General features: G+C 31.9%; 2 protein-coding genes and 1 non-coding gene across 5 annotated transcripts; 1 reads left to right on the top strand and 2 right to left on the bottom strand.

Moving 5' to 3' along the window:
* Nucleotides 1–94: 94 nt before the first annotated feature.
* LOC107957760 (probable pectin methyltransferase QUA2) lies at nt 95–5,505 on the bottom strand. Its single transcript, XM_016893332.2, is given in 10 exon segments — nt 95–741; nt 1,333–1,471; nt 1,952–2,180; nt 2,183–2,254; nt 2,355–2,530; nt 2,669–2,894; nt 3,370–3,610; nt 3,968–4,100; nt 4,219–4,937; nt 5,130–5,505. Coding segments are annotated over 9 exon segments (2,088 nt in total). The 5' UTR covers nt 4,929–4,937; nt 5,130–5,505; the 3' UTR covers nt 95–579.
* Nucleotides 5,506–11,804: 6,299 nt separating this feature from the next.
* TRNAM-CAU (transfer RNA methionine (anticodon CAU)) lies at nt 11,805–11,889 on the bottom strand. Its single transcript is given in 2 exon segments — nt 11,805–11,840; nt 11,852–11,889. It is a non-coding gene; the product is annotated as a tRNA-Met (tRNA).
* A 6,000-nt stretch (nt 11,890–17,889) lies between these two features.
* On the top strand, nt 17,890–22,738 carry LOC107957765 (RNA-binding protein 38). 3 transcript variants are annotated; one of them, XM_016893337.2, is made up of 7 exons: nt 17,890–18,008; nt 18,241–19,015; nt 19,129–19,252; nt 19,363–19,492; nt 20,704–20,740; nt 20,885–21,137; nt 22,250–22,738. In XM_016893337.2, the coding sequence occupies exons 2-7, from the start codon at nt 18,833–18,835 to the stop codon at nt 22,321–22,323; spliced, it is 801 nt and encodes a 266-aa protein (XP_016748826.2). In that variant the 5' UTR covers nt 17,890–18,008; nt 18,241–18,832; the 3' UTR covers nt 22,324–22,738. The 3 variants fall into 3 exon arrangements, with proteins under 3 accessions (XP_016748826.2, XP_040969922.1, XP_016748828.2); XM_041113988.1 differs by having other exon boundaries at nt 17,938–18,008; nt 18,254–19,015; XM_016893339.2 differs by lacking the exon at nt 17,890–18,008 and adding an exon at nt 21,247–21,292 and having other exon boundaries at nt 18,047–19,015; nt 22,250–22,414.
* The last annotated feature ends 102 nt before the right edge of the window (nt 22,739–22,840 follow it).

The raw sequence follows: 22,840 nt of genomic DNA, 5'->3' as shown, positions 1-22,840 counted from the left end.
AATCCTTGATCATGATCCAGATTAAAGTCTTGGTTTCACAGTTTGGTTTGCTTACAAAATTCAGTAGAAAATTCAACTGATAATTCAAATCAAATCCAAAGGAAAACGATTCACTTGAGTTCTCAATTCAATTCAGATCAATAACACCATCCACCATATTGGTTTCGAAGAAGAACATAACATGAATTATAAATTTTCATCATAAATGCACTTACAGGCAATTCTTTCTTTCTTTTCTTTTTCATTCTCTCTGCAATTCATTCTCTTCTCTTTTCTCTATGCTGCACAGCTAGAAGCTTAATCTGTAACCTTTTTTGCACAACCTTAAATCATGTATTTTGTATAGTAATAATGAAACAAAGAACATGAAAATTTTAAACCTAAGCTATACGTTTTTCCCTTGCAATGGCGCCTCCTTTTCGATTAATTACAAAACCCTATCTATGCCTTGCGGCTTTCATTTTTGTTTTTCATCGACTATCTTTGCTGCTTTCTTCTTTCTTTCTGTTCAAAATGCACAAAATGAATTTGAATACCAAGACTTGAAAAATTTTGGGGCTTCTTCTCCAGATATTGTTCTTAGCTTGTTGCTTGTCTCTTAAAGAATGGTTTCTGACAGATTAGGAGTCTCTCATCACTGTTGCTTTCGATTTCTATGACTCTGGCATCCCACTTCAACTGCACAGTTAGAGCTCTAGCTGATTCGATAAGAGGAGCCTTATCATGAATTATTACCCAACCCTGCATCCACCATTGAATCATTAAAACATTGCAGTAAACATTGGTAGCGTTAGAAAGGTCTACTAACAGTTGATAGAATTTAACATATGCATAGATGTTTGCATAGTATGAAAGTGTGAGTCATGTCTCTAAGCCATGATAGAGAAGCAATATGAGACTGCTGAATGAGTACGACTTAAACAAATACTATTTTGAGTGGTATCCATGGAAGAAGTGATCCTCCGGTGATTGGATCTCTTAATTTCAAAGGCCAACCAGCTAAGCGATCATTGTCGCATATACAAATGTTCATACAGACATTCAAATCTACAAGAGAAAGTAACATCAAACCCCAAAAATATAGCTACAAAAGTTCTCAAATCAACATTAGTTACGGAGAAAAACCAAATGAATAAGTGCTTGCTTCTTTTTTTCTTGAGTGTTTACTAAAATTATCAGTTAGAATGACAAGAAAAAGGGGTTTGGCATGAAATAATAACACATTAAGAATTGAACTTAAATCCACTGATCAAGAACAGAGAAACAGAAGGCAACCACAAAAGGAACTAAAATATGGCCTGATTTAAATAATTGATAGCTTTGGTTTAGTACCTCTGGACGAAGCAACCTGTCTATTTCTGTGAAAAGATCAAGCATGGTGCACCTGCGATATTGACTAGTCTCAAGGGATAGAAGTCCATCAGCATGCACCATATCATAAGTTCTAGGATATGTTGGAAATGCTTCACACCTGAATATGATGCAGATGGATCATAAGACAATATAACATAAAACAGAAAAGGAAAGATAAAAGTGGCTAGGAGAAGTACCATCGCAAGAATATCCCATCATTAAAATTAGAAACATGGTTAATCAACTGTGAACCTAATCAACTAATATGCTGTACTAACTTCAAACTTGAGTTACAATAAACACAGCAAACATTAAATAGAAAGATAAGTCTAGCAGAGTTTCCTTCAGTTCAACTCTTAATATTGTTGCATGATGCATACATTTTAAATATACAAATGCTTTCTTCATTCACTGCATTTGATTTTATTTTACTCTTAGAGAGAAAAGCTTATACTAAAGTATATCAAGTTGCTGAAAATCATTCTTCGGCCCCATAGAAATTACTATAAGACTGCTCATATTTTAGATTCATATAAAGAACATACTGAAACAACACTGCAACAAAGAAAAAAAAAATATAGCTAGAGGAGAGAATCACCAATTGTGTGATACACCGATATATCCCCTGTCAAGAACCAGGGGAAGGTAGTTGGGTCCAGTTGTTGGGACTACGTTCATGACCCAGACTGACTTCCCTGCTTCCAGTAATGCAGCATTAAAACCACCATAGCGAGCATTCATGTCTAGCACATTCCTGAACATGTTATAAGGTGGAGAAGGATCCTCGTCACCAGGTCTCTTTGGATGATCTGAGAATATTAGGGGGACAGAAGGGACCAATAATTACGAACAGCTGTTTTGTAGTTTGCAGTATCTACAACAAGTTCTTCCGAGTGTAGACCTGGTAAAACAGATAAATCAGAGTGGCAGTCAGAAATTTCTGTCATCAATGCTTGATGGAATTTACTTCTAATACAACCTTGAAAAGAGCATCAAATTACCGTATGGTTCTAGTTCATTCTTGTTCAAATTAGACCTGAAAGGCCATGTTGCCCTCTCCTCAATAGGAACCCATCGGCGGCTATTTGTTCCACCTATACAGTTTTGAAGAGGCCGATAATATGGAGATTCAGCATCTTGTCCTTTGCTACAAATAGGAGGACAAGAACCAGGCTTCCTGGATACATACATTACAATAACACGATCAGGACAACCTACTGCTCTCAAGTAATAAAGATTTCCAAGATTCACATAGTCAAAATACATAAATGTTTGAAGAAATTTTATGTAAATAGAATTTAAAAAATTGCCTTACCGGGAGCTGTAGCAACTCTTCGTATTGGTCTTCTTCCAAACAACAGTTTCATCTTGTTGTGATATCAACTCCCAGCAGAGATTTTCTGCAAAATCACGAACAAAATTCCACCTTTTCTGCTTCTCTTTGTCCCGAAGAAAAGTATGAACGTTGGTAAGAGGTGAAGTCCACACAAAGTATCCACCCGGTTTCAGAACTCTATCAGCTTCAATCAAGAAAATACCATCTGCGGCACAACATTTTGGCATAAAACTTTTATTACAACAAAATAATAATAATTAAAGAAGTCACACAATTTGGCATAAAATACCATCTGTGGCACACATTTTGCCAACAGATGATAACACATTCAAATTAGGAAATATAAGAGCTGCTGAAGTGAGGCAAATTTTCAGAACTTTAAGCAATAATAAAGGAAGTTGACCATGGAATTTGTGTATTCTGTTAAATTATCCTTCGGTTGGCAGGAGTTAACTGCCAAAAAACCAATAAAACATTCATAAAGGACCTTTTATATACAGAATATTCAACAGAACTTTTTTCTGTCATACAATAATGATTCTAGCCCTATTTCTATTCCTAACACAAAATGACTCTCAACATAAGAAATTATAACAAACCAGGGTAGCGGGAGGGGGGAGAGGGATGAAAAGATGTGGAAAGAGGCAGCAAATTCTACACCACCAAAGTTTAAACTATACCTTTTTTATCCCAGTCAACACCGCAACGTGCACAATGCAGCATATCAAATGAAAGAGATGGATATGGTAACTGTTTCGAATTAAAAGAACCAATCATTGCAGGAAGGCCCCTTTCGAGAGTGAGTTGAACTTGGCTGCCTGAGGACTCATAGTTTGCAATACACATCGTTAAGAGCTGTTTGGAAAAAAGATGAGCTCCAAAGCTACCATAACCACATCCTATATCCAAGATGGTTCGTACCTGCAACAGTAGCGCTAAATTCAGATCAGGTAGGGGGAGTAGAAACATTTTAACTGTTATTGGAAATGCAAAAGCAAGTAAATAGAATTATGGCACTCCAGATCATGGTAGCTATTAAGAAGGCTTTAAGCTAATTCAGGCTTTAAATTCCAAGAAGTGCAATGAGCAACCAAAAGGTATCATTAACAGTTTACTGTCAAGTAAGAGATAATAAAGCAATAAAAAATGCAGGCCAACCTTGAAGCTAAACAGAAATAACCTTATTAATATTAGAATAAAATAGACAAGGGAAAAAAATCATAAAGAATTCAACAGTAGGAGCTCAACATGTATGTTCCAAGGTAAAATTTCGCTTACCCCTGCTTGTATGAAGTTAGATTCATTTCTCAGTCCAATCATTTCAGCAATCTGATGAGAATAATCTTCCACACCATCAAACATAAGTGATGCTGAACGGAAAGAAATCTGATCTTCCTCCAGCATCATCATCCTGCAATGGCACAAGGCAAGGAGCTGAAGAAACACTTAAATAGGTAAGGAGGGAAGGGGAGGGTGGATGAAGGCAATTAGATAACAAAGTTTGGTTGACAAGAGAAACAACCACTCACCTCTTCGTTAAACTGCCAGAGGAAAATACCTCTTGACCAGTAATTTTAACATTAGCAACCCAGATGACCTCTTTCCCAGTTGGCCACCTAAGAGGAATTTTATAGTTCACAGGTGGAAGAACTAAACAACTTTTCCTTGACCCATGCCCACATAGTCGGTCATACTCATTACCATCAGAATAACCCAAAGCAACATTCTCAGAAACATTAAAGCAAGGAATATAGTTCTCAAACTCCTCAGAACAGAATTCTATTTCTTTCAACCGTGAAGGACCAAGAGAAAGTTCCCCTATATCCCACAAATCAGAAACAAGCTGCTCTTGAAGTCGCCTATAACCACGAAATATATGACCCCTAGATGATGTTGAAATGGAGATGGTCCACCAAAATGATCCAGTAAGAGCAAGAATCACGATCACAACTAAACTTAACTTCAAAAACAGCATTGTTAACCTATGCCGGCTTCTTGGAGTCCCACCACCGAAGGGATCGGATGTAAAACCATTCTCAGTGACACCATATTTGGGTGGAGAATTATCTTGAAAAAATAACCGAAAAGGAGACCTGAGGGACAAAAAGCTCTGACTAGAAGAATGATTTCTATCCGACTCTTCCTTCTCTGTTTTATCTTTCACTTCGGCATCCCAAAAGTCATTGCTATTGCCTGAGACCCGTATACCAGATACACCTCGATGCAGAGGCCGGGGCATTTTACTAACCTGAAATTTCATCAGTAAAGTTTGAAGAAATAACACAATGAAGTTAAAGTTGAAACCAAAAAAGGAAGGAAAAAAAATCCCACACAAATCACTCTCTGAACCTAGCTAGCCCATTAATAAGGACAAGCATGAAATGGTTTTTAACTTAACCAAAGACTTACTGCTCTTAAATAAGATCAAAATTAGACTTACCAATTTTAAGATACTAAATCCATAAACCCTGCTGAAAGTGAAACTCTTAGAGCACCTATCAAATTTTAAACTTCTAAAGGAAGAAGAAGAAGAAAGGCGTTTTGGATGATTCTAAGACTGAAACTAGAAAAGGAAGAAAATAAAGGAAAGTAAGTAGATAAATTTCCATAGAAAAAACTATGAGTGAGTGCCGCCACCCGAAAGTAATAAATATAGTAAGCTCATTTCCATTCAAAATCACGTCCTTTTCATTATAATTAACTGATATTTGCTATCCAATACTAAAATCTAACGAAAACCCAGGTTAAAAAATGAGCAAAACCCATGTTGGCTCAAATATTTGAAAATCGGAGCTCATATCAAATCAGACAAATTTAAACTGTTAGAAAACACGAACAAGGAAATACAACACCAAAAAAAAAAAAGGTACCTTGTTGGTGGGAGCAGAGCTAGAAATGGAAGGAAAAAAAAAGCAGAAAACCAGCCTCAAAATCAGCGTAATTTCATCAAATGGAGATACTAAGAAGAAATTTTCCTTTTGTTTAATCTACAGAAAAAAATTACTGTTTTCTTTATCGCGATTTTGCGAGCTCCCTTTAATACTGTAAGAAATGTAAGCGATTTTCCGCAAGGAACCAATCAAGACAGAGCTCGTGAAAAGCTGAGAAAAAAAACTACTCTCCTTTTATATAATCGCAGTAATCATTGAAATAGACAATGGAGAAAAAAGAATTTCAAATTGAAATTGTTTAAAAAAAAAAAAAAGCTCGTAAAAGATTTTAATTTAATTTAAAATTTAAAAGTAATTAAATGACAATCGAGATAAATATTTTAAATTGATAGGTTTTACGAAGGTTCCATTATATAAATTAATTGAATTATCAGAAAATTTTGCCCCGATTATTTAGCAGTAAATTTGTTTCACCGGTGGACTTTAAATCTTTAGTGGCAAATTAATCACCATAGAATAGTACTTCAATAACAAAAAAGAGTTCAACTAAGATTCCCCTATTTTCTTTGAAAACAAAATCTAGAATCAACTTTCTTTAAATCTAACCTATTTGTACACATTTTTATTGATTTATTGTTACTATTTACACAAAAAAATTACCTACGATGTCAAATTTAGGGTTAAATTTTAAATAGTTATAAAAATGAAACAAATAGAAAAAAATATTAACATATTTAGTTTAAGTTGTTACGTCTTTAAGAAAAATATTTTGATATAGAAAAAAATTGAATTTATATTTATTCTTTTATTTATTTATGAAAATATTTGTTTTAATCAAATCATGTATAAGTTTTTAAAATTTTAAATAAAATTTAAAAGCTTTTGAGAATATATTTTTCTATTTGCGAGAGAAATAAAAGATATATTAATTTTTCAAAACATTTAAAATTAAAATGATAAGAAGATAAAAAAAATAGAATTTTTGAACTAAGTGTATGTATTTATAAGATAATTCATTATTTAATAAATCATTATCTTCTTATCTCAACTTTAAAAAAATTAAAATTTCAGTTTTTTATTCTGGTAAGTATTTATTAAAAGGTGTCAATTTTTATTTATGATTATAAATTGAACTTCAATTTATTATGATTATGCTTGTAGTTAGCATAATTAAGGTGTAGATTTGGGATCCAAAGCTGTATAAAACCGACAGTAGAGCAACGAATTAAGACATTAATTTTGTTTAATAGAACATAAATATAATATTTGACTCGTGCCGGAAACGCTAGACGTACGGTGACAAATCTTGCCTCCTAAATTTATTTATTTATTTTCGTTAATAATGAATTTTAATTTTTAATTGACAAATATGATAAAAATTCTTAAGCTCGAGAGTGGCTCCACTCCTCAATTGACTGTCACCGCGTGGAAAGCGGAATGAAATAAATTCAACTCCATCCTGGATTTATTTTTGGCATAATGATTTTATAAATTAATTATTTTCGAGTGTTTATATTTTAATCAAAACTATACAAAATATTTAACTGAATATCGGAATAAATAAGCTTTTTAATAGTTACTGTACTTTAATTATAGTCATCTGCACACATAGGGTACTCTGTGGGGTTAATAGATGCATTGGATCAAGACCAATTTCAAAATAAAATACAGAAATAAAGGTATTTAAATTTATTTTAGTAATGTGAAACTTTGGAGTTTGGAGAATTTTTAGTTGCAATAAGAAAACAGTAATTACCATTCACATGCAAACACACACTAGATTTTGAGGAATTAAAAAACTATAATAATAAAAATGGACCACCCTGAGAAAAAGGTTCGGAGAACAAACTGTAGGGCCCGCTCTGCCGCGTTCCTCTGTCGGTGACATAAAATAATGACGTGTCAGTTATGGAGGCGCTGGTTACTGTTACATGCGATGCCCAAGATCTCAGCTATTATATTTTCTTTACGTACAGAGATTTGTGCGCTGTTTGTTTTTGTGTTGTCATTGAGGTAATGACGTAAACACGGGAGTGACTCGCACCGTTCCATTTATCAAATTATACAGTCTTGGTTGAGGTGGAAATTTTGGATTATAGATTATTTTTCGTAAGTAATAACAAATAACAAAACATTACACTTTTATTAAATAAAATATAAATACTTTTGATATTCATTCTATTCTACCCAACATATTTCTAAAGTAGATCTTCCTCCAACCTTTGACTTCCAGGTACATACATACATGCACCAACCTTAAAAGATATTTTTAAGGATAATATTACATTAATTCCCACTTAATAAAAGGTCAAAACCATCCATAAAAACGACGTCGGTGATCCCATTTTCACATTCAATCCCGACGCCATTGATTTCCTTTTCCGCATAATTACAGCCAAATGAGTTTGCTGGTCCATGCACATCTATTCTCTAAATGCCCAATACTTATACGGACACAAATTCAAAGCCTTTACACGTATAAAAGAATAAATATTCCTTTTCTTTTGCTTTTTGTGCGATTTTCTTTTAATTATTTATAATAATTGAGAATCATGAAAAATGAAGTTGACACGTTTTTAGGGACATATCGAATCATGTTGTGGGATCATTTATTGTGTTAATTAATAATTAATACAATAACAGTACTGTAGGAACCTTTTTTTGTTTTGCCTTTCCAGATTTAATTAATTGCTAAACTTCACTTGTACGAATGCATTGATGTTTCGTTTTACGTTGTTAAATACGCATCCTTCCACCTTGGTGCATTGTTAGACTTCAACTGGCCATGGAAGATGGGCTGTACCTCACCAGCCACGTGGTTTCGGCTCCTACATTGGAGCCTGCCTACCGATCCCATGTATGTTTTTACTCACTTCGACACTACACATAATGTACTTCTATTCTCAATAAGGAGATAAATTTTGTGGTTATTTTTGTGATTGAAATAGTTGTCACAAACTTTAGGTAAATTTTACAACAAAAGCATTGAGTTATCTATTTTTGAAAATATTTAGATGAGTTAAAGCCCAAAACATAAAGATCAATTGAATTGAAATTGAAGACTTAAAATTATTTTTTACGAATTAAATAATATTACTTACAGAATAAATAAAGTCACTTTCTATAGTTGAAGACTTTGAATTTCACCAAGATTCAAAATAACAAGAATATGATAACGAATGAAAATAAAAGAAGATAGAGATGATGTGTAGAAGTCTTAAAGAGCCTTGAAAATAAGATGAATTCATAACCTTCTTCAAACAATTCTAATTCGCCCCCAATAAAGAATCATAATAATTGGTAAGAAAAAGCTTGAATTGATTCTCACAATTTAAAAAGATTGTTAAAACTCGTCTAAAATAATACTGAAGAAAAATTCTTTAAAAGAAAATTTAAAGAGAATTTTATTAACTCAAAAGTGAAGCACGAATAATAAATAACGAAGAGGCCTTCATATAGGCTAGCAAATTGCATTAAAATAGATCTCGAAACTCTAATTAATCTAAACAAGAAGTAATTCTAATATAACTAAATTTTCTTGTTCGACTAAGAAACATAAAATTCCTAAACAACTTAAAATACTTAAAAATATCCTAATATTCGGAATATAAAACCTAATAGATACAATAGTAGGACCATATATAATCAAAATTAAGCCTAAAAATTAAACCCAATATGATTTAAATTCGAATTAAAGCCCAAAACTCGTAATTTGTTGTAATAATCCTGTCCATAAATTCAGCTCTCGCAATCTTCACTAAAGCGATCATAACTTGAGCTCCTGGACTTGAAATCAAGTGATTTAAAGTACGTTTCGAAGATAAGAGATAGCTCTTTGAACGCTATGAAAACATCTCAACCCAGAAAATGCATGGATCCCATCTAGAAAGTCGTTGCAAGTATCATTCCTCCAATAAAATTGACTTTTATCGTTCAAAATCTCATTTTTATCGGCCTTTTTACATGAATAATTCTCACTTCCCTTTAACCCTTCACAAAAAATTTGAACATTGAATTCATCATCACAACTTTCTTTGTCACTAGAGGAAATCTCAATAATAGGTATAGGATCACATGGTGTTTCTTTACAAATGGTGTTGACAGAACTTTCTTGTTGACACATATCACAATCTTCAATAGTACTAGTAGAAGACTCGTCAATAAATTTTATGTCATACTTACGTTCCTCGACTTGCAAAGATTGTATGACTACTAGCATCGAATCAAGCTGAGAGAGCATAAATCAAAATTCAGCCAATAAGGAGCCCACACCCCCCCCCCCCAAAAAAAAACCCACAAACCTTGTGGAAATTTGACTACTACTATTCCCGACTGAAATTTATATATATTTTAGGATGCATTCTAACATTTGAATTCACATGATTGAAATTTATATATATTTTAGAATGCATTCTAATATTTGAATTCACATAATTTTTTTTAGTAATAGTTAAAATATGCTTAAGTAAAAAAAATAAAAGAGTAAAATGTCTTGGTCTAATGCAATAATATTTTTGAAAATTGGAAAAACCATAATATACATAATGTCAAAGCTTAGGGCAACCTATGGCCAATTCCCTCCATTGCATGTGATGTGTTTAAAAAACGTGGGAAAGCCATAATTTCCATTCTTCTCCTATTTCTTACATAGCTATAATCATTGAATTTTTCGCATGTGAATATCAAGATGCTTAATTTTCACAGTTTCCTCACAGGCTGACCACCATTCTTAATTAACCAAACAGATGAATTCCAGAAACTTCTTTGGATTTGAATTAACCTGGTTCATTGTATCTATTTAATTAGCCCCGCTTCGAAGCTTACCATGATTATCACTTTTCCATTAGGGACAAACAACAACTTGCCTAAGCTTGCAATTTAACGCCTTGTCTGTTAATGGGCCGAAATTTTTGAACATTAAAGTTAATATATGCCTATTTAAAAGAAGGCCTATTATTGTAATGAGTATGAGATTCAGAGTATTAATATATATATATTTGGTGAATAGATTCAGAGTATTAACATTTTTCATTGTAAGAAATATAACTTGTGAAATTTATGAAAGTTTTTAATGAAAAAATCTTAATGAAGAGAGTAATATAGTTAAGTATAAGAGTAATGATGTTATATCTTGATTAAAAAATTGAACTCAAATCACATATTGTATTACAATTTACTAGTGGTTTGCTCGTTGGGAATGTCGTACAAACTGCGAACTAATTTATGCATTTTGAAAATTTACTTTTACGGTTGTTAAAGTTAGCTGAAATTGAATGTGTAATTAATAGGTAAATTTAACAATGTGAAATATTAATTTTAATTCAACTAATCATGCATATGTAAATAAATAAACACATTAATTTATTTATATATTAAAAAATATAATTATTTATATATGTAATAGGTAGATAATAATATTATCCCGATAGACAGTTTCAATAATATCTAACGGAAATTAACCTAAAATACTATTTTGAAATTAAGATAATATGCATAAGACAGTGAGCAATTAAGCAAAGCAATCATTAATACATTAATAGTGCAAAAACCACATTAATTTTAAGATGAATGAGGCCCCAAACTTTTTGTGTCAGGATAGTGCAAAGTGGAGAGCGATGGATGATAGCGAAGGATCAAAAAACATTATACTCAAAACTTTGTTCCAAGAAAGTGGAAATGGAAACTTTATTCCACATACTGCATACATCCATGATTTGTAAAGGCAAGTCAAAAACTTTGCTCTACATCGTTTACGATTTACGTGTTTTGATGCTCAAAGGTCTCGATAATATTTTATAAATTGAAAAAAAATAATTAATACATCTTTTTAGTCGATAATTGAGTCATCAATAAGTTGCACAGACATAATTGTGCTATAGAAGTAGATAAAATCATGTCATAAAAGCAGACAAAAATATTGTAAAAAATTTTGAGTGGAGAAACATTTCTTTCATGGACGAAATGGTAACCAAAGGAACTATAAGCAAAAAACGATTAACGGTACTGACAAAGATGCTTAGCTCACCTTTATACCAGTTAACTCCCTTAAAAACTATAATAATCCCCTTCTTATTTATTATTTCATTTTATGTTGTTTTTTAAATGTTTAAATACTGCCCATCCAAATTTAGGGCAAAGGCATAGGCATGCATGACGCAGAATAGCGTAAGCCTGACGACATTGACAATTCTAGGCTGGCACACACACATTGGCAAAAAAGATGATGGGGTGAGAGAGGCTCGAACTCTCGACCTCAGGATAACTCAGAAGCTATGAGACCTACGCGCTAGCCAACTGCGCCACCACCCCTGGTGATTGTTGAGTCCAAAATAATCATTTCATTTAAGTGCACCTTAAAGAGATATAACTCCAATTTCTTTTCATACAAAACTTCAGTTATAACACAACTATCCTACCTTTTATATATATATATATATCTAGTAATAACGAAAATATTCTCACCTTTTAAAGTAGGTAATATTATTTTATAATTTTTATATATTAAAATAAAAATAAAAATACAAATAATAGAATTTAAACTTAACCTTTTATAACTTTCAACATTTATATTTTATCATTTAACCAAAAATTTAAATTTTTTTAAATTTTTTATAGATATATTTATTACTTAATTTTATTTTTCACTCAGTCATAATGTAACTAACACAAAACGTATTTGAAGTTAAGATTTAAAAAAAAAAAGAATTTAACCTCAAATGTTTTAAATGTTTTTTTAATTAATTAAGTTTTATAAAAATAAATCAATAAACCAAATTTGGCAGAATTTTCAATATATATACAAACCTTTAGATATTATCTATATTGAGAAGAAGAGATTTTGAATTCCAACTTAACCTTATTAAAAGATAAAAATAAATTTTATTAAGCTTTTATAATTGCGGGTTAAAGTGAGGATGAAATGGTCACTTTTATTATTATTTTGTATGTGGCAAAACTTAAAGTTTTATCAATAATTCATCAATTATAATAATAAAAATCCGACAGGGTTTAATTAAAGGAAAAGAAAGACTAGGATTTGGTGGTTGATACTCATATCTTATTCATTATAATTGAGTCATTGTTATTTTATCACGAACTAATAAAAATGAAGCTAAATAAGCTTTAAAATGTTTTTATTATAAGGCAAGAAGAGGCTTTATGTTATGCTCTCTACTCTTCTAAAAATGAAAGTGATGCTATTGTTGCTGATTGCAAGGAATTTCTTCGGAGCAGCTTCACATCAAACTTGGATTGGATGGGTTCGTAAGGCACCACATCTGCTTCCCAAATCACTCTATGCGTATTTAATAAAATTTCACCACCAAAAACAGTATATACGCCGACTTTTCAAATCTCCACCCTCCAAATTAACTAACCCTTACAATTGGTTCAAAGTTGCACAAATTTTATAAAAATTTGATTTATCGATTCATATAAAAGCCCACCAAAAACCTTAGGAATATCTTCTTGTCTACTCATTCAGGTCAAGATTTTGTTTAGCATCAAAACTATACGCAGTTGTCTAAGTTTGACTTAATTTAATGTGTTTCAAATTTTATCTATATTTATAAATAATTAATCCATATAATTTATAATTTATTAAAATTATAAATGTACACAATTATTAAAATTAACACATTATTTTTAATATTTATATTAAAATGCTATATATATTCAATTAAAATCCAATATAAATTATGTAAAAATAATATATTACTACTAAAATTGAAAAACGGGCTAATTGATATTTCAAGTGTATTTTAAATTGATCTAATTTTATTTTCAAATTTATTTGAGAATAAAATATTTTTATTCAAATAATTTGAAATATCAAGAACAAATAACCTAACTTTTACAAAAATTTGTGATATATGTTAATGTCCATATTCCATACAAAACCTTTTCTATTGTTATAGTATTCTTTTTGTTTTCGATCAGGCTATTAATTTTGTTTAGGCCATCCTGTTCCGGTGGATAATGGGCAGGTTAATAAATGTACATAAATTTGCCGGTCTATATGATACAGGGCATTTGAAGCTCCTCAATTGATGCTATCTATAATACAAAATAAATTCTTTAAATACCAAAACACTAATATAATGCAGGTAGTAAAGGTTTTGTATTTAAAAAAAGAAAAGAAATATAAGTAAGCTTCTAATTACATGACTCTATTAAAAGACTAATCTTATTCCAGATTACTAAATATCATTTTCTACTAGATTTCGGACATCCTCAAATGGTTCAACAAAGTAACATTTCACATTCAAATCTCTATTTAATATTTTAGTTATGCAATCCGTAATCTTATTTTACTCCCTTAAAACATATCAAAATTTAACTTATCATTCTTTTAAAATCGTAATATGAATAAGTGGAATATGCTACTGTCATGTAATGTGGTTTTTAAGTTAGAAACTTATAGTTTTGGTGTGACCTATTTTGATTCCAAATGTTTGGTTTTTATTCATCATGGAAAGTGATACCCCGTCCAATCATCAAAGCCCATGGCCGTGATTTGAACCCAAGAATATTCAGTTTACGGTTTTACACTTTGAGTCTTAATTTAGGTCTTTGAATGCAATATACAATCCTCAAATCTAGATCACTCAGACATCACATGACATTGCAAGAACATTTACTAAGGGAGTTAATAGTTGCTGCTAAAACAGTTTAACTATATGTCTTGATGCCAAAATGTCTAAGGACTGGTCGCCTATAAAAGCAAAAGATATTTAACACTAGGCCCTCTGATTTTTCAGACATAGCTAGGCCACCCCTTTCCAGGGATCTAGTATCTTACTTTTAAGATAGCACAAAGATTTTATTTTCAAGACCAATCACAATTAAAACACATCTTGTTGCTCCATCTCAAAAATTTCAACTTTGGCAGCGGTGGGAGAATTGAAGCCGGAAGTGAGGTGAGTCTTAAGGAAAGAATGTGGGAGAAAATGCTTTTATTTTTTGGGTGTGACTGCAAACTTTAATTAGCCATTCATTGATAGATGGAAGCAGTAGAGGTGGGCCTCAGCTCTCAACCATGAAAACAATGGAAGAACAGATGAAACCCATCATAAATAACAATAAAATATAAAGAGAGGAAGTAGATGAAATCCAGCTCATTGTTCTCAAAGAGTGATACGACCCCCACGTGGAGAAAACAGCCAGCCAGTTCACGGACTTGCACAGTTTTAATAAATATATATTAGAAAAATAGTTTCTTATAGCTGTCTCATCGTCCCTAACGCTGGCACTGCCAACAAACAAAGCTAAGCTTAGATAAACTGACCCCCTCTCTTTGGCTTCCCCCCCTCTCTTTGGCTTTCTTTGCCTGTTCTCATCAACCCCACAAATAACAATAAAAGGGTTCTTTTATTATTATTATTTTCGTTGATATAAAAGCTCGATCCACTGTCTTTTAAACCATGGCTAGCTTTACAACAAAGGATATGACAAACACGCGTTTCCAATTGGGAAATGGGGAAGAATCCTTCAAGAGAGAAAAAAAAGGGCGAGCTTTTCGCTGGCGGTTGTGGACAATATAATTAATGCTCTTCCACACATATATATAATGATAATGCTTTAATCTGTTAAAACATGATTTATTATTATTTTCCTTCATATCAGCTTTTGTTTATATAAATATGATTGACCAAATTAAAGGGGAATGATGTTATTGTTTTCAAACGCATGCAGTCATCCCGCCCAACGACTCCCTCGTTTGCACATGATTTTCTATCGCTGTTCAGTGGTTAGTTTTATGTGTGTGATCCCAACTGTTATATTCTTTTGATATATATAAATAATATTAATTCTTATTTTCTGTATGTAAAAACAGGCTTGTGATTAGAGGAGGTTTGGAACATGGATTCATGTGGGAATATTCAAGGATCTATTTTTGTGTATTTCCATGTACTTATATATATATATTTAAAGCTTACAATTGTACACCACAAGTTAGTATAATGGTTAGTGCACATATCATTATCATATGACTTTCTATAACCTCATCAGGCATGCGGCCAGCTTTAAGTTATTTTGATGAACAACAAAAAAGAAGAGAAAGAAAGGAAAAAGAGAGAAGAAGTGAAGGAATATATGAAATTTATAATTTAACGTATTCAAGGTATTATGTATTTATACGCAATTTTGACTTCTTTTATAATTTATGCTATTTTTTCAATTGTATTTTAGTATTTTTTTTCTCGTGTCTTAAATAAAATTATTAAGACCATTCAATTAATTATTGTCATGTTGAATGATGATTAATTTTTAAAAATATAAAATAATAATGAGATCAGTTGGTCTAACTGATATTTTATATAAATAATAATAAAAGAACTTATCCATCATATTTCAAGAAAATTTCATCAACTCCATTGAAATCTATTTATTAAGAAATCTTAAATGAAAAGACAATTAAGCCGCCACCACCACCATTACTATTATCTGTTTTCTATTTAGTTTATTACCATTTCTCTATTTTTAATTACAAAATAATAAAAATTCAATTGCATATTGAATTAGTATAAAACTTAATTTATTTTACTTCAATTAAAATTAAGTTTTTTTAAATTTGTATTTAATTAAGTTATATATTGATTTTTTTAGATGAATTCATTAAATTATTTTTATATAAAATTAATTAACTATTATTTAGAATATTTTAATGAAAAAAATTATTAAATTATAAAAAAGTAAAGGAAAAAAAATCAAAACATCAACATATAATTTAATTTAATTTGAATAATCAAAATATATGTAGAAAAAAAAAGAAAAGACAAAATAAAACAAAACAAAACAAAATACAATTATTATTGATAACAGTTTCTAAAGATATAGCCCGTTAATAACTAGTTAAGGAAACAACTTTAAGATATCAAGTTCAAATTTGATTATTAATTATATTTCATGTGTGATTTTTAGTTCATGTCTCATCATATATGCGTCGTGTATCTGGATTTATTTCGGTTTTTTGGTCTAGATCTTGATAATGGTTAAATTTGTTATTTATATTTGCAATTGTGCATTATGTTTATAACTTTTAAAAAATAAATACATTATGTTTAATATATGATTCTATTAGACAATAATTTAATTTAAAATTAGTTAAAATATTTTATAACTAACTAAATGTTTATTACTTTTTTTGAAAGTTAAATTCATTAATTTATTCAATGAATGGAACCATGCATACAATTCAAAAAGAAAAAAAATAGTAAATACTCGTTGTAGATGGTGAAGGACAAGTTTCATCAACACAATAAAGGCTTTAGTCTCAGCATCAATAGAACATTATGACATGTTGATAATTGGCTTTGTCACAACTTAAGCACGACATATTTGGATTATTTGAAAGCATTTAAAATGATAATGAAAACAGCCCCAGATAATCCAAAGCGGCGAGCAAAAATCAACAAAAGAATCAAGCATTTGCCAAAGTAGAGAGGACGATAACAAAATCATTTGTCAAACTGAAATTACATGCATAAGTAAGACTAATTAAAAATGTGCTACAAGAGCAGACAAAAACTTCTAAAACTGAAGACTTATTAAACAATAAAAAAACATATAAAACTTAAGTCAACATAGGTCCTATCGACACGTGAAATTTTTTATTATTCTAAAATACTTTCAAACCAGAAACAAATTAAGAAGTTGACGAAGAGCCACCCGCTTTCCAAGAAAAACTACTGGCGGCTGGTGGAGTTTTAGCGAACAACAAGTATTATCATCTGCCCATCACAACTTGCGAAGACAACAAAAATACCTACAAAATAAATCTGCAAACTGAAAAGAGAGAAGACGTGTGTAATGATTGAGAATAAGAAAGAAAGAAAGGGTTGATGGGAGAGAAAAAAGACGGGTCGTAGCCAACTCGAAAACTGACACCGCCGCTAAGCAAAACAAAAGATAAAAAGTAAATGTTTATTACTTTTAGTTGAAATTATTAATTATAAAGATTGAATCTAACAAAAATAAATAGAATAGTATAATAATTAATTAATTAAAATATTTTTTTATAGAATGCTTAGGTTTATTCATAATTTCTCCCAATTTTTAAATAAGAGAAAATTTAAATTTCTACAATAATCAATTAATAATTAATTAATAAAATTTATTTAAATTTAATTTAATAAATAAATTATTTAATTGAATAAGTGTAATTTTTTTATAAAGATTTTAAAAAAATTATAACTGTATATCAAGCATAAATAATCTTAAAATTGATAAAAAAAATGTAAAGAAATAAACAGTATAAGCCAATGATTAATATTTATAAATGAACAAGTTTGAAATCTTACTCATTTTATTCATCAAATTAAAAAGCGGGTTCAATTGGTTGGACCATAACATCATCAGAGAGTCAATGGTCCTTTCAATGATGGATTATTTGATTTCTAAATGCTCTTCCAGCTTATACAAGCCTGGTATTCTCTATTTTCTTTTTATATATAATGGAAGTAGGTCCTGCAATCACTGTTTTTCTTATTAATTATTTGCCTTTTTCTTTATTTATTTCCTCTCCAAAAGCAATCACCAATGGCAATGTTGCTCAAGACAAGACACACCAATCACATTTATAATTTCTGTTTATAAATCATATTATTTAGTATTATGCTTATATAAATTATCTGCATTTCTTTTCTTTTTTTTATAAAGTTCAAATTTTCAGGCAAGGACTCAAAAAGACTACTGTATTGAGGGGTTGAGGGGGGAGTTAAGAGATTATATTAACGTAGGGACAGGTTCAAGTGCGTGCAATCTCGCTGGCTCAGCTGTCATTCGATATTACGAAGCTAAAGCCCCCTTCTCCTCTCTGTCTCTCTCTCAATATCTCAATAGACAGCAAATTAACGTTTGCAGCTGTCGGGTCTCTGTGTCTTTAAACTACTGTTTTCTTCTCCCTTTTTATTTTCCTTTTCTGGCTTTCTCTTTTATTAACCAACTCATCAAATAATAACAACAGGCAACAACTTCTGTAACATCATAAACAAGGCTTCATCTCATTCTCTGACCCTCTTCAATGATTCTTTTGTGGTGAACAAAAAGGGTGGAGGGTGGGGGACTAGGGAAATGGATATAGGGACAAGCACAGTGAGCAACAAGCAAGGGAAATGAGGTGGAACTGCACAAGATTCAGCTTTCTGATCCATTCTTGTCAACTGTGAATGTGATCCATCCAAAAAAAGGAGGAGAGGATTTTCATGCAAAAGGAAAGTTACCCATTTGTTGTTTTGTTTGTTTAGATGCCATGGCTTATCCACATTACCGATCACCTTTTGGTGACACAACGTTTACCAAAGTGTTTGTTGGGGGACTAGCTTGGGAGACCCCCACAGAGGAAATGCGTAGGTATTTTCAGCAGTTTGGAGAGATTCTTGAAGCTGTTATCATCACTGAAAAAAACACTGGCAAATCTAAAGGATATGGCTTTGTAAGTTTTATATCTGATCTCTTACATTCTCATATGTTGTTATGCATTAAGGTGTTCCTGACTCAGCTCGGAGGGCTTGTGTTGATCCAAAACGTATGATTACATTTGTGAAGGTTACGTTCCGTGATCCTGAATCAGCTCGGAGGGCTTGTGTTGATCCAAATCCTGTGATTGGTGGAAGAAGAGCAAATTGTAACATTTCTTCACTCGGAAGGCCTAGACCTTCACCGCCACGAGGTCCCCCATGCTCTTTGTTCAATTATTGAAAGCGAAAAGAAAAGAAAAGAAAAGAAAAAAAAAAACAGGTGATGACAATAATGAAATGGATATGATTGATTTTAATGCAGGAAGAAATCAAGGTAGCAGTCCTTTTCAGGGAGTTGCACAGCAAGGTACACCGTCGTATAGTGGAGTTGCAGCAGTAGTGCCTCCACCACCTCCGCCGCCACTACCACCTGTCATTTATCCACCATATGGGTGAGTACTCCCTATTGTTTTTTCAATCAAATCAAAGCTATTGCTTGTCCACATGCACCAGTTAGAGGAAGTGGTACATGCATGCCTTTAAAATTTTAAATAACTTGGTTATTTTAGTGTTTGTCTAATTACATTATGCAAATTTGTCATCACTTGGATTAAAAAGAAAAAAGAAAATGGGAACCTTATATTAATTAATGCAGTCAATGATACATATTGGGATCAAACTGAGTCTTTAAGGAAAGGCTAAAAGCATTTCTTTGGCGAAGCAAGCCAAATATATATTTATATATGAAAAGGGTTTGATAGAGGAACGTTTATGATCCTTATAAATTCAGCTTTTAGTTCCTTATTATGTATGATCATATTTCCATTTATTAATCAACTTATAATCTAGTTTACTTTTTTAAGGTATATGAAAATTAAGTGACCAGTTAATCAAATTGGGAAATCCATGGTAAGATTAGTAGAACATATGGCTATGCGTTGTAGTGCCTATTTATATTTCAAAGTGGTCCCAAATAATGCAGATGTTGTATATGAGTTCATACAAAGAGATGCATTTTTAGCCTGCTTATAGTGCCAGGCATCCCAGAGTGAAAACAGAAAAAGTTTTAAGAAAAAAAATCAGGTTATAGTAATTAAGTTGTTCGATGCTCTCATCTGGTAATGATCCAACTCATTTATAGTTAACATTTCTTGATGTGTGACATACATTTAACTAAAGTACCATTGCAAGAATATACCAATTTCTCTTTCTTGACAAACTTTTATCAGTGATCACTGGTGGGGTGTCTGAACTTTTAGTTTCTGGGTTTGTTGGCAGATTTTTATAACATATTCCACACTGAAATGTACGGAATAAGTTGATATGATACCCTTCGTTTACATCAAACATATATATATATTTGTGTGTGTACATGTATATATAAATGCATAAAAAAATATATATTTGTGTGTGTACATGTATATCTAAATGCATAAACACTAGAGTTAATACCTTGAATTAATTTCAAGTATATACCTAAGCCGATATTGTTATTAGTACTAATAATTGCTTCATGGTGGACATCTTATTTGCTAGCTATAATTAATTCCTTAATATATATGGATGGTGCTTCTTGCGATTTGCTTCCGAGGGAAAACACGGTTTTCCCCTTTAATTTGCTTCTATTTCTAACAAAAGTTGTTGATGAATTCTATCTTTCCAGGTTCCCAACTTACAGTCCTGAATACGGGTATCACCAAGTAAGTGAGGAACCCTAGACCTCAGTCAATTTCATAAGATAATTCAGCTGAAAATTAACAATATTAATAGTTAAGTTGTTTAATATAAAGCAAATAGTTGAGGCAACATTATTTGGTAAAGGAATGTTGAAAATGGCAATGCAGGCTCTCTATAATCCACAAATCCAGCAGGCACAATACTATCATCAACTGTATGGTTCATCATCAACTTCAATGGGGTCTCCATATTATTTTGGCTACTCTTTGCAAGCTCCCAGGGGAACATTTTCTGCACCCCAGGCTCAACGCATCCCCGGACCGTCCTATCTTTACTATCCTTCACAAATGGAGGGGTCCTTCTCCACCTATCCTCCCCCCCCTTTTCATCCCACTAGGCATCCATTTCCATCTCCTGCAGGTAAATAATTATTCCTTTCAGTTTTTACTACCACTGAATCCCAACATAACTTAGACTTCATACATATCTGATGATACTGAGTCAACTACTTTTCCAATGCTATAATCAGAATGCACCTGAGCCAAATGCTCATATGGTTTTAGTGTTCATTCTTGGTAAGTGGTAATAATTTTCTGCCTTGTTCCTCTGATTTTCACATACACATTCTGCCACAGATAATATATAGTAATAGCGTTCTAGTTTAGCATGCGCCAAATGGGAAGGGGGCCACATGGGGCAACCTCAAACATGTGAATGAGCTGTCTGGCTATTGGCATGACCTAAAAGATGGGTCAAATAGAAAGTCATGACAGAGGAGCATGGTGTAAACAAATAGTGACATGTTGTTCAAGTATCAGGGATGATGGTTTGATTGATTCTGATCATGCAGTCAAGTGGTCGAATTTGGAGTGGCCCACTAACCATGTTATTCACTGCCATTGTTTTAACTATTTCTTGTGTTCCTATATATGAATGGATTTATTTAACTAGACTTTAAGTAGCAAAGTTAGTATTCACACTTTCTTTTGACAAAACAAACCTTTTTGCTTTTCTATTGGACTGATCAGGCCAATAACCTTTCTTGGAATATGACAGATGAAAAAGGGAATGACTTTAAAGCACAATATATATTTAATTGATTGAAAAGAGTGACCAAAAAATTTGTCTTAAAAATCCCATTGAGTTTAAGAGTACTAACCCAGATTTATATTTATATGCTGAGAGATACTGGCTTTGCTAGGCTAGCTGTCTCAATGTTCAGTAAAAGAGTAACTCTCTCTCTCTCTCTCTCTCTAGTAGATGCATGGCTATTGGATTTCCAAATTTACAATGCCCCCAGTCCAATGTGATGTATAAAGACATAACATGGAAGCCAGGCAGGCAGAGGGGCCCTGCTGCTCAGTGAAACATCACATGCGGGGCATTATTTCCTTCTGGAAATATATATACATTTTAAAGTAGACTGCTTCATCTGTATCATTGGTTTGCTCTTTTCAATTGTATATATCTATGTGTATCTATATATATATATATATGCTTATCATAAATTTTGTTACTGATTTTGGTCTCAGATTCACAGACTCCTCAACCTACCTCCACAGAATCAGAACCTGGGGCCATCACTTCTGAAAGTCCAAAAACCTAAAGGGAAGAACTCATCCCTGATGCCAAAATGTTCAAATTGTACAATCTTGATAAATTTTTTATGCCCTTCTTATCACCTCATTTCACTCTTATATTCTCAACATTTTAGCCATAGCTGACTACTGCATCAAGTTACTGCTATGGCCTAAGGCAGGAAAAGGAGGACTAATCAACCACCCTTATGCTGATTTTTCCCCCCTTATTCCATTTTTCTCCCCAAAAGTTTTTATCTCAAGTTATTCATTCATTAGGAGTTTTTAACATCCTTTACAGAACTACACTGTAAGAACTATGAACCAAAAGGGAAGCACATTCCCTTAAAAAAAAAAATTGCTTAACAATTTACCTCTCAGCGTCTTCTGATTTTCTTTTATGTATGGGGTCAATCTGAATTAATAAATATGTGGAATTAATGATGTAACTCTTTTTTATGAATAGGTCGCAAATTTACTAGTTACCGTAATTAATAATAATAACTATTAACCTAAAATGAATATTGGACCCAGTTTTTGCCCGCA

Source organism: Gossypium hirsutum, chromosome A05 (assembly GCF_007990345.1).
Source record: "Gossypium hirsutum isolate 1008001.06 chromosome A05, Gossypium_hirsutum_v2.1, whole genome shotgun sequence".
Lineage (NCBI taxonomy): Eukaryota > Viridiplantae > Streptophyta > Magnoliopsida > Malvales > Malvaceae > Gossypium > Gossypium hirsutum.
This window is presented reverse-complemented; position numbering and strand designations above follow the sequence as displayed.

What these genes read in the sequence shown, in the direction of transcription:
- LOC107957765 (XM_016893337.2), top strand. Translation starts at nt 18,833, where the DNA reads ATGGCTTATCCACATTACCGATCACCTTTTGGTGACACAACGTTTACC. An exon ending in GTCATTTATCCACCATATGG is followed by an intron (nt 19,493 to 20,703) that starts GTGAGTACTCCC and finishes CTATCTTTCCAG; the next exon opens with GTTCCCAACTTACAGTCCTG. An exon ending in CTGAATACGGGTATCACCAA is followed by an intron (nt 20,741 to 20,884) that starts GTAAGTGAGGAA and finishes ATGGCAATGCAG; the next exon opens with GCTCTCTATAATCCACAAAT.